At 42.8% G+C, this 12,270-nt stretch overlaps 1 protein-coding gene across 1 annotated transcript; it reads right to left on the bottom strand.

Moving 5' to 3' along the window:
* Nucleotides 1-235: 235 nt before the first annotated feature.
* On the bottom strand, nt 236-9,818 carry arl6ip1 (ADP-ribosylation factor-like 6 interacting protein 1). Its single transcript, XM_063472501.1, has 6 exons — nt 9,654-9,818; nt 8,738-8,871; nt 6,912-7,031; nt 4,320-4,437; nt 3,544-3,628; nt 236-1,158 (listed from the first exon to the last, which is right to left on the bottom strand). The coding sequence occupies exons 1-6, from the start codon at nt 9,687-9,689 to the stop codon at nt 1,040-1,042; spliced, it is 612 nt and encodes a 203-aa protein (XP_063328571.1). The 5' UTR covers nt 9,690-9,818; the 3' UTR covers nt 236-1,039.
* Between the last annotated feature and the right edge of the window lie 2,452 nt (nt 9,819-12,270).

Raw genomic sequence — 12,270 nt, 5'->3', positions numbered from 1 at the left:
GTCCTGAGAGAATACATGGCGCAGGTGTGCTGCCAACACAGATAAATTTAGAAATACAACACATTTTCACTGGCGCGCGCACACACGCACACTGTCCTCAGCTGTCACCTGTACAGCCACCAGATCAAAGGCTGACAGTGATTGGTAAACACATGACTGAGGCTGCACAGGTAAGGACAGTGCAGGTCTGGAAGGAGGGCAGGGGTCACACACACATGAAGACCAAGAAACAATCTCATTTAAATCACTTTATTCGTGTGTAAAGATCTCCAATAAACACAAATAATGAAATGAGTTGAAATACCAGAAACAAGAAGACTGAGGAGGAACGAACACATAAATAACAAGAAAAGGACAGACGGGGACAGAGAAGAGAGGGTGGGGCCTATTTACAGAGACGCCCCACGTCACAGACGCACTGTGGGGTTTCATCCAAGCACTAACAGAGTCCAGCTAGCAGCGGTACAGCAGTAGGCCTGTCTCTACGAACAGTTTCAGCTCCGCTTCAAATCCAGTTTTGTTTTCAGCACTAAATTCAAACACAAGTGAAGCAGAAGAAGCACAAAAAAGGTAAAAAGACCTGCTCGCATGTTAAACCCCCCCCCCCCCCCCCCCAAAAAAAAATCATTGCTGTCTGAGAGGTTAAAATGAGGCAGCAATGCTACACAAACTGCTCAGTAGTCTAAGTAGAGGGAATGGCTTTAAAAGCATCGACGCCTTCAAACGAAGCACAGCTGATCTAAGAAACAGAAGGATGATGTTTGACTGGGACATTTCCACATAGTGATCACCTTCATTTGGTGGCTGCATGCATGGCAGGTTAATTCAAAAGCAAAATAAAACCTTGTGTGTGATGAGGTTTAAATGTGTGTGTGAGAAATAAAACTGTGTGAAAATCAAAACAAAGTGCAGAGACCCGGGCAGCAGGAGGACTTTTTAAACTCCCCTGCTCCTTTTTCTTTACTTTCCTCCACTTTTCCATCGTCCTGTTGCATTTTCTCGTCTCGCAGAGATTCCCCTCTTCACTGCGAACGCTCGTCTACTCGTTCTTCTTCTCCTTCTGCTTCATCAGTTTGTTGATCTCTCTCTTGGCCATGCCGGCGTACTTCGTGATGATGCCGTGCTGGTTCAGGCCGGGCAGCAGCAGCAGGAAGCTCACTGCAACAAGAAGAACCAAAAAAGTGTGCAAAGATTTTAAATTGGACGCTTTGAGCGCTGAAACGTTTACAGACAGCACCTGATGAAGCAGCATCAGACATCAGCAGGTCTTTGATCTGCTGCCCGTGTGTGTCTGAAACCACCGTTTCCTCCTGTGAGAAAAATGAAATTCATCCAAACCTGACTGTCCCAAAACTGTCTGAAGGTCAAAGGTGAAAGTGGCTTTAGTCTCATTTTCTTACTCGCCAATAATCCGTCATAATGAAACACCTGCAGGCTCTTATTTTGAAACATCATTTAAACTAACAGATTTTAAAAAAAACCTGTGCTCTTAAACTGCCACCAGGGGGCAGCACCTGTGATCGAGGAGAGAAAGAAAACCTCATGGTTGTGAGGTCAAATTAATGAAACGGTTAATTTTTCACGCGCTCAGTCTAATGACCCGAGAGGATTATCCAGGATGATCAGGCGGCACACGCGTCCGGTTTCAATCCACCAGGATCGCTTTGAATGGACAGACCGATGGACGACTTCAGTGTGGCTGCATCGAGCTCTCCAACCACCAATCACAGCAGTGATAAAGTGACGGCGTGTCGATGGTTTCAGGTTCTGCTGCATTCTGCAGTGAAGACTGACGGATATCAAAAATATAATCTTTTTTGATATCCGTAACTGAAAAATATAATATAATCACTCTGTCAGATCAACGTTTCCCTTCAAAGCCAGCGTCGGGTGAAAACCTGCTTCGGTTTTCACAGCTCACTTGGCATCACTCCCCGTGTTCACGTCAGAACAATCAGTGACTTGTTCACAGCTTTCACTCAGCTCTCTGAGCAGTGACTCATTGACACCACACAGCCTGAGGAACATCAGCCACTAATTTAAGAAAGACGGCGAGGAGCCACTGGTTGTACTCCACCCGCTCCTGGCAGACAAAGTCTTCACATGAAAGCAGCTGCTTAACCAGGCGAACCTGAAGAGCAACCAGATTAAAACCCAGAGTCACATGACCTCTGACTGCCTTTCTGCTCGGTTTCTGTCAGAGGAACACTCGACATGTCTCAGCTTATGTAAGTGGGGATTAGCCCACTCACAGCTCGCCAGACCTGCTGATCTAACCCCCCCCCCCCCGGGCAGCTTTAAGACGTGTTCGTCCTCTGCAGCGTTGAGTGTTGGTTTCAGGTTTTACTGCACATTTCTGTAAAGTCTTCCACAATCAGCCCCATTAATAATAAATACCCCTGATCTGCTGCTGCTGTAGTGCTGACTCAGAGCCTGCTAACCACATGCAGAGCTTCAAACATGCAAAAACCTGCCAAATATCAAAGATAAATATCAGTCTAAAGCACGATTTGGTGGGAAACACCATCAGCCATTAAATTAACTTAAACACAGAAGCATTTAAAACTGCTGATGAACACGAGTGCCTCTTCAGTCACGTATGAGTTTCTGTCTGCAGAAAATGCATGAAAGGCTCAACTTCCACATTCAGCGAAAGCAGTTTTAAAGAAGGAGCCGAGAGCAGAGACGAGCATTTAAGATTTCTCATTTTAATCCAAAACACTCTGCGAGCCTCGGGCCTTTCATTAAAACTCCATTTTAAGTTAAATTTAAAACCGAAATCTCTTAAAACAGGATGAAGGTGGGCGGGGTCTGCAGTCACGCCTTCAGCAAAATGTCAAAGACCATGTCCACTTCAGCCTGTGTGTGTGAAGGATTACACAGAAGTTTTAGGACATAAATCATTGTGTTCTGGAGCGACAGAGTAGAGGAAGCCAAACCAAGAGGTGAACACAAGTCTCCCAGTGTTAACTGTCGGGGTTTCCCCCCCAAACACCGAAGAACTGAAAAAAGAAAATCAGCCCAGGACAGAAAAATAAAGAAACGGCCACCGTGGGATGAGCAGCAAGCTCTTGTCTGTCTGTCTGTCTCTCTCTCCGGAGTTCATTTTTGACCTGATGTGGAGTTTGTGCAAACTTGCATCTAATGCACAACAACAAGCTGAAGAGGACATTTAAAATAAAATCTGGCATTACAGTAAGACTCGTGTCTTTTTATGTCAGAGTGGTATTGAAGTATGTTTACAGTGAGACCCGATTACTGACACAAAGCCTAAACCTGACGGCACACGAGGTATGAGTGCTTTACCTTTGTCTCACAGGTAGTCACACCGGGCCTGAACCGCTCACCAGATGTTTGCCTAAACATATTATTAAAAGTGACTTCACAGCTCAACAATTTAAGACATGAAGGAGCGTGTGATTGGACAGCAGCCAGCAGGAGAGAGTGCAGGAAGGAAACCCACAAAGATATGAGTGAAACATGGCTGATAACAGTGGCGACAAACAAAACAGTCTTTTTGTAGTCAAGTGAAAGTACACTCACCGATCAGGTACGTCAGGAACAGGTTGTGCACCTGCTGTCCGATCCAGGCCACAGCCAGCAGGCTGCTGATCACTGAGGCAAAGTACTGTGGAGATCAGGAGGTCAGGTTACATTCAGCTCAATTTCATTAGCAGGTCATCATTCAGAAGGAAGAGACAGAATGGCCACTGAATGAGAATGAGTCAAACAGGCTGCGAAAAACTTATGGCTGCCTGTGACCCAGTTTGAGGTCTGCTAAGTGGAGCAGCAAAGTCAGTTCAGCTGATATTTTTATCTGGCGCACAGAGAGAGCTCCCTGTTGTAATAAAACTTCCATTTACTGCAGCTTATTCGATTCATTCAGGTTCCCTGTAGCTCAGGGCAAGTTAGACTTTAACTCTGCTCAGACCAAAAGCAAAGGTCACAGACTGTTTTTGGGACTAAACGCTTGCCTTCAGCAGCCAATCAGATACAGCCCCTTCACTGTGCACGCTAAGCTAGCCTACAAAGATCAGCTTATCAGAACTTTGTGCAAATGTGATTCATTTTGGAGTCTGGGAACATTGTGGAAAGTTTTGTGCCTCTTCTTCACTGACTGCAACACAGTCAATAAAAACTTCCAACTACAAACACACAGCATGGCTGAGACCAGCAAGAGGCAACTGTTTGTAACTCTGCACTTACAACTATTATAGTGAGGTGTTTAGTTGCAACATCAGATGCAGGATTAGGATTTTATGTCTTAAAAATGCTGGTTTTTGGAGGTGTTGGGATCAAAGTGAAAGCTCTGACCGTACCATTTTGGGTTTTTCCTCCTTGAGGGTGCAGAGGCGCTTCCACCAGCCCACGACGCGGCGCTCAGTCTTCACCAGGTTCCCGCAGATCTCGTGGAAACGCTGCTGCTGCTCGGTGGTCCTGCAGGAGCAGAGTTCAGGGTGTTACGGACAATGAGAAAACTCACTCAACGGTCCTGGCTGCAGAGTTTCTGCTGAGTTAAAGCTCGGGCCTGAAGAATGGTTTTCACCAACATTTCCTAATCTCACCATCAAGAGGAAGCTAGTGAGTCACACACAGCTGCCTGCAACACTTAGCTCTATTTAAACCAATGAGAGTGAGGAAAAACAGTGTTGTTGCATTAACGTTTTTAATGTGACCTAATAAATGTCCCATCTTTCAACAACTAAGCTCCATTAGAGCTGAAACGATCAGCTGACTCACAGATGATCAGCTGCAGCAGGCACAAATATTTCAGATCATGGGGCAAAAAAATTCAATATCAGCTTCTCAGCATATTTAAACTTCTGCTGTCAAAAGAAAACTTCCTCCCTTTCTGCTTTAGAAAATCCAACCTACAACAGGAGGAGGTCCATCTAACCGCCTCCTGTCACCAGGTAACAGCACTGAGTTGCGGTTGCTTAGTGGCCCAGCTGACTGCAACTTGTGCTGCTCTGAGCTTAAGCAGAACCAGAACCAAGAACCTGATCAGGGGAAGAACTGGGTCTATTGAACACAAGCTACCAGCCGGATAAGAGGCAGGAGAATAGAATCCTCCATTTCTAAAAGTGTACCTGACAAAACATTTACAAAGGAGACACAGGAGAGGTGCTGCCCATCAACATCACTACAGGTACAATGTAAACTCTGCACGGGGCTGCTCGCAGCACAAACCAGCTCTGCTTTAAGTTCAGTTCCAAACTTACTCACATTCTGGAGTTCAGTAGGAGAAATAAGCAAAATCACCAACAGGTGGAAGTTTCACTTTTTGGGAATCACCCAACAACAAACTGACCATAATTTGCCTCACAACCAATAAACTGGAACACCACATCCCACGCTGCACTGCTGTGAAGGCTAAAGAGATCAAACAGTGAAGGACAGGAGGGGACAGCTGGGAAGAGTGACCTCTATTTTCTGCTTCGCCATCGCTCCCTATTTCAGTCCTTGTTGTCGGGGAGCCAAACGGGGACCGTGACCAGCTTCGTGTTACAGACTCGCACAGATACGCCAGCTTTCTGCAGTCTCAGTGAGATCAAAGGACATTTGTCAGGCTCTGCTCATCATCCCGAGGCTGTAACTGAAAATGTAAACAGACTTTTTAATCTCCCTACATAAACCGAGCCCCCAGCAGTAGATTAAAAACAAGTGAAAATCTCATAAAAACTGTACATCATCACCCAGAGGCTGTGTTGACTGTGAAGCAGTGCAGGTCACGCTCTGCTGATGCAGGCTTTTATATCAGCTGGAGGATGACGTGCAGCACATCGTGCCAACTGAAGGCCGTTATCCTATCCTGTCCTGGGTGTCTGGTTGTCACCATCCAACGCAAACAGCTGAATCAACGGGCTGCTCGCCGAGTACTGGCTAATGTCGAAGCTTCGTGAAGCCGTGGGACAGTCTGCCATTTACCTCGAACTGAAAATGAAACGCCCCTTTGGCTGCAGGTCTCTAATAATCTAGTTTGTTATGTTTTACTAACAAACAAAGAGGATGAGATTACTTCAGGTCCAGCTCAGCCAACAGGCTTTACAACTCGTTTAACCAACTAACTCTCCAGGTGAGCGGCCCTCTCATTATGAAGGCGTGTCAATTTTACACAGTCAGCTCTGTAGAGGCTTTCAAAACCATCAGTTTCCCTACACGTGCACTTTTTGTTGGGCAGGTTGCATGGACTTACTGATGACCATCCTCCGAAAACATACTAGGATGGTCAAAAATTCAGCTTGGATCCATTTTCATGTAAACAGCAGTAAATAAAAACAAAACCCGTGTGAGGCATGAACTGTTTCTGGCTTCTAAAGCAGGCCAGACCACCACTGCTTTAAACTGACACAGCTGGAGGGAAACCACCCTCCTGTTTTTGTTTTTTTAAACCATATGCCTTCCTTTTCTTCGCTCACCTTTCCCCTTCAGCTTCACGTTGCCTGAGAATTTATTAGCTTCCTCCTCAGTGGACTGTTTAACTGGTTATCATCCAGTTAGACCATGACATGTTTTGTGCTCACTCACACAGCTGTTCTCATTACAGCATCTGAGATCACCCTCTCTGTTGCTTCGTCACTTCTGACTTGCAGAAAAAAGGATCAAAGACACAGAAACAAACTCATATGAAGCTGCATCGCTCATAGTTAAGACGGAGGTGGAACGATCCTGAAACCCTGATAAGCATCCACAGCTCCATCCTCCTGTGGAAGTCTGTTGAACGTTGTGTGTGTGTGTGTGTGTGTGTGTGTGTGTGTGTGTGTGTGTGTATATATATATATATATATATATATATATATATATATATATACACATACATACATACATATACACACACACACACACATACATACACACAAACAGGAAAACCTGTCTACATAGAGGCGAAGCAAATATGACAGAGCTCTCACCACTTATTGGAGCCAAACACTCGGGGGGCGAGGGTGGGCACCAGATAGTCGGCCAGGCAGAGCAACATGACGGTGCAGGACAGGCCGGTCAGCACTGATGGGTCCAAGTAGTAGATGAGCCTGGAGGACGAACACAAAACAGGCAGAACGGGTTTGAATATTTCATTGTTTAAAATCACGCCTTTATTTTTATTTTGTTACAATTGTTACGATTTGGGGATCTCTACTCATGACCGCTGGAGCTGCAGGGTGTGTGAAACAAGCAGGAAGGCATCAGAAACAGTGCAGCAGTGTTCCGGTCTGGATTCACCTTCAGTAGATTTCAGGAATGGCCTAATAACGGCCCAACCTAAGCTCATTTAGCAGAAGCTAATATGCATTGTTTTGCTTTGTGTTTCAACAATGTGGAAAAGATTAACATTAAGCTGAGTGTTCTGACAACCAGCTGGAAAACTGTAATTAGGACACTCGTTTTACATCAGTGTGGGCTTATATTACTTGTCACAGGCCTGCTGATTATCTTAATTAGTAATAAGTCAGGCCTCAAGAATCAGCCTGCCAAAGCCTCCATTTCACCCCGCAGGACGGTTACACTGCTGTTCTTTCTGTGGTGACGCCTGCTTTACTAACCAAGAGCACAAGTGTCTGGAAGAGAGTTGTGCGACTTGTCGAGTTTGACTGACAAAATTATTGTCGTTTTGGATTTCTTCGGTTCATCGATCTGAAAACTGTAAAAACATCTGAGGCTGTTGGTTAGCTGTTTTGTAATCATAGTGCGGGGCGGAGCTCCTCTGACAACATCATGGTCTGAGCTTGAACACTACAACAAACAGTTAAAATGTCTACCGTGGTTTTTCTAGTGGTTTAAATAAGAGACAGAGAGTGTGTGTGTGTGTGTGTGTGTGTGTGTGTGTGTGTGTGTGTGTGTGTGTGTGTGTATTGACCACAAGCCGCACACTTAAAGTGGACCTGTATTAGCTCTGCACCCTGCTCACTCATGGTTGTAATTATACGACTCATTTAAGTTTACAAAAGCAGACAACACTCCAAAGCTAACTCAGTTCCACAGGGCAAACAGAAATGGCTGCTATGCACCACTAACATGTTACACATCCTAAAACCATCTAGAGCTGCTGCGCAATTCTAGCAGTATGTTAGCAGACAGGAAGGCCTCTGTGCAGTACAGACAGTTGAAGGATGGGGAAGCGAGCGGAGATACTCCAAGAGAGGAGATTTTACCTGGAGACAGAATCACCTGCACACAACAGTTGTAAGAAAAGTGCAAATGGATAACAAAACGTGACATTACAACCAACCCAAAAACAGAAAAGACTTACAGTTATGATGTGATTATAGCCCTATGTCAAATACTTAAAGTAGTTTTTGTTCTGGCGTTTTTGAATAATTTATACTCCTGACAGAAGAAGGTAAACCTACATAAAGACACACTTAAACAAAATGTACTACAAAAATTAAATCCAGGGAATCCACCAGAATCTTAAAATACTGTGATGCAAATCTTTGGTCAACCAACCACCAGACTGCTGATTAAATCAGAAAAATACATGACCAAAGACATAACACTTTGTACTGTTAGGTTTACACTGGAAGAAACAAATCTGAGTAATTCCACCTTGGTTTACTTTGCTCAGCCCATCTGAGTTCAAACCGGGCTGCTTTTAGTCGCTGGCAGATGTAAACTATAAAAATTGAATATAAGACATGGCCAGCCTCTCCCTGCTCTCTTGTAACAGATAGCTATCACTGCTGAGAGGAAGGAAATGTGTGGTGCCAGCTGTGTAGCGCCCACTCTGAAGCAGACTCACAGGAAGAGCACGGTGGTCGCGCCCATCAGCGCTCCGGGGAACCAGGGCTTCTCCCAACGCAGGACCTGATCCCCAGCCAGGATCACCTCACGCCAGCACTGCAGCTGCTCTTCCAGCTGGGCCGTCTCCTGGGCCTGAACACACAAACAAACATTTACACATTACCTAACTGACCATCAAACTGTGTGATATCAGTGTGATCTGAGAGGAGTGTGTACTCAGGAGGGCAGTCTCTCCAGGAGTTAGTATAAAGGTGACATTACTGTGCTGCCTCTGGAAGAGCAACTAGCACCTTTAAAGTCATATAATGTGGGTTTATCCTGCTGTGTTTCACACACCGAGCACCTGAATGTAACGATACTCCTTTATATGGCTCTCAGTTTGTGTGTTTTGTGGCCTAGAAGTCTATTTGAGAAGCAAATTGATAAACAGGGTGTGTATCTTTGGTGATAAGACGGCGCAGTGACAGTGCACTACACGTAGAAATAACCGGTTACAAACATAGGCTGTCAAATCACGTCGAATGAGCGTGTGATGACTCGATCTCAGCTTTTTTTAAAGCTTTAAAATGATTTCTGCGTTAGGGCGAGGCAGCACCTCCACAAAAAGGAAGCGTCCCCGCTGCTGAAGCTAAAATAAGCATGCTAACTAGTCAGCTAGCTAAGGTTAGCTGCGGTCAGCGGCAGCACGGACGGACGGATAAGCGATCAGGGTTAAATCGCTTAGCTTAGACTTCTCAGCTGCCCGCATGTGCAAAGTTCACACTATTTACACAAATCTCTAAACACCGCAGCAGTGTTAGCGCCGTCAGATTAGTAGCGACGGGTAAGGCTAACGCTCCTGCTGCAAACACGCCTACATCGAACACGAGCCTTTAAATTCGCCATAGTGGGTTTTAAAAATGCTTCATACTTACCATCAAGTTCACGCTTTTGTTGTCTCCTTCCGCCATTATCTCTAAACTGAGCGGCCTACTTTCTAATGTGGAGTTCTTTTATGAATTTTCGGAGAAACGACCAACAGAAGGACAGCACCCTCCGCTCCCGTTAGCTTCAGCGCCACTAACGGTCGAGCCGAGGAGGCAGGATGTTTTTAACTGAAAAACCTACGTCACACCTGTCCATAGAGGCACTCTGGGTAATAGAGTTCCAATATTGATCCTTGCCTGTCGAAAACATCTTTTTTTTACATAATCTTTTATTCACAGTCATAAATTTAATCAAGATAAAATAAAAAATGACAATGAATATATTCAAAAATTATTTATTATTCTTTAAATTTCCCATATTCATATGAACAAATGCATATAACTACATTGAAGTGTTAGCTAATTAGCTAAAGCGAAAGATTAATACATTAATAATAATTTAATAAGGTGCAACCTGATATAAAAATTAAAGAGAGTTAAAGCATACTTTTAAATTAAACTATTAAGTTACTGAATGATAGAGCATATAAGACAGTACACCATTTCAAATTTAACAACAAATAATAGAATTTAAAATGTAACGCAGCATTTTAAATTCATTTTAAATTAACAACAGCTAAACACATTAAGAAAAAAGAAGTATTACAGGAGCTTATTTTAATTTTGCATTTTAAGAATAAAGTTAAATCCCATTTAAAGAGGAAAAAAAGAAAGAAAACTTTGAGAAAATATTAAAAACTTTTATAAGATTCTCTTTACTTTTATTGAAAAAAACGCTACAGAAATGATGTCACCATTAAAATTAAAGGCTTGCTCATTTTTGAGCTTTACTGACACTTTCTGCTGAGAAAATACACGTTTTTTATTGCATTTTATTACAGTTTAAAGTTTGTAATGAAGTATGTGCAGCGCGTTAACACAGTTCAAAAGTCATTAAACAGCCCCCTCTACAGGATAAAGATCATTTTTAAATTCCACATCCACCTCGGTCTTCTGGGACAAGTAGAAGCTTGAAATGTTATTAGGTTAATGGAAACTACTATTTTGGGGGAGATTTTATAAATTAAAAAGAAATTAGTATTGTAAAATGAAAGGAAACTGGTTCCTTACAGAAAGGTCTTGCTTTGTTTCTTCACGTGATAATCCAGCTTCTTTACATCCTCTGCTGTGGTCAAGAGGTGACTTCTATGTCTACTCCTCGGTGTTGTACCTACATTATCATAATAATGTTGATCAACATTGCAACTGATGAATCATGTTGTTGTCATAGTTTTGCAATATGATAGAACTTTTTTAAATTCCTTTGTTTATATAAAACTTTCATCTGGAACAAATGGTCTGCAGTCCAAGTGTTTTCATACAATTTATACAATAGAATAAATATATTATCAAGTCTGGTTTAGTGTTAGCCAATTTTTGGTTATTTTTTTAATGCTAAGTGCACGCTCAGACAACATCACTGGTCAGTTGTGACGCTGATCCTGGACCACCATCGCTATGATGATGTAGGAACAACGCCAAGACAGGGATGTCAGATCATGCTACTCTTACACCCGTCTCCCTCATTCACACAACTACTTTCACAATAAATCACAATGTTGTCTGCAAACATCATAGTCCATAACGCTGTGATCTCCCCCACCTTGAACCTCATGTCTATTGCACAACTCCGGACACCTCATCACTGTCCTCGTTCATCCTCTTAACATGTGACATAGACAACATAAAAATAATTTATTCCAGCCTTGTGTTAAGACAGAAGGAAGGGGAAATAACAGAACTGTATTGAACGTTTTAAAAAGGAGAGAGATGCAGCTTGTCTTCTGTTTTTGGCACTCAAAGGACACAAGCCTAGTTAGGCCTATAAGAAATTATGCTCTCAATACATTTCTCTTCATATTTTTGTAAATAGTTCATAAAATAAACTCATTTTCTGATCTATATATAAATAATGTCAAAGAGATTTGACATCCCAGGCTCATCTTTACCCAAAAGTGGAGTAAAAGGACTTAAAATCCAGCTCTTTATGGTTAAAGACACACAGGGTGTTAAACAGAGTATGTGATTTTTAAACAGTTAATGATTTATAATTATAATCAGAAAATAATCAAGTATAATTCTGATCAATATAATGAATGAGAACTGTAGTTTGAGTTTAGCGTAATAACCTCCCTTACAATCACAAATGTCAGTTTTTGAGATGCCTGATTGTTTTTCACCCAGATTCCAGGAGCATTGTTATGACTATGATGTATCCCTGACTCAGTGTGTGTGTGTGAGAGAGAGAGAGAGTGAGAGAGAGAGAGAGAGAGAGAGAGCACAGTGGATAGAGTGTGTGTGTAAAAGAGTGAAATGTGACTCTGGCCCATCATCATGCATGATTCTGAACAAAACAAGTGATACTGAGTATACTGTGAGTCACAAACGTAGAGTCATGCAGAGAAAAGTATTCCTAACTGAGTTAAAAAAGAGATCGTGTTAGAATCATAAAGAGTGATGATGTTCATCCTACAACAACATAAAGACTGAATGAAAAGTAAAGTATATTCATTTGTGACTGAAAATGAAAGTGACTGAACTTTGCTTTAAATCATGTATTTGAAAG

Source organism: Pelmatolapia mariae, linkage group LG4 (genome assembly GCF_036321145.2).
Source record: "Pelmatolapia mariae isolate MD_Pm_ZW linkage group LG4, Pm_UMD_F_2, whole genome shotgun sequence".
Lineage (NCBI taxonomy): Eukaryota > Metazoa > Chordata > Actinopteri > Cichliformes > Cichlidae > Pelmatolapia > Pelmatolapia mariae.
The sequence above is the reverse complement of the archived record's forward strand: the minus strand, read 5'-3'. Positions and strand labels throughout refer to the sequence as shown.

Coding starts and splice junctions, on each gene's coding strand:
- arl6ip1 (XM_063472501.1), bottom strand. CDS start 9,689: ATGGCGGAAGGAGACAACAAAAGCGTGAACTTGATG. Junction 7,032..8,737: donor GCGACCACCGTGCTCTTCCT/GTGAGTCTGCTT, acceptor TTCGTCCTCCAG/GCTCATCTACTACTTGGACC. Junction 3,629..4,319: donor AGGAGGAAAAACCCAAAATG/GTACGGTCAGAG, acceptor TGATCTCCACAG/TACTTTGCCTCAGTGATCAG.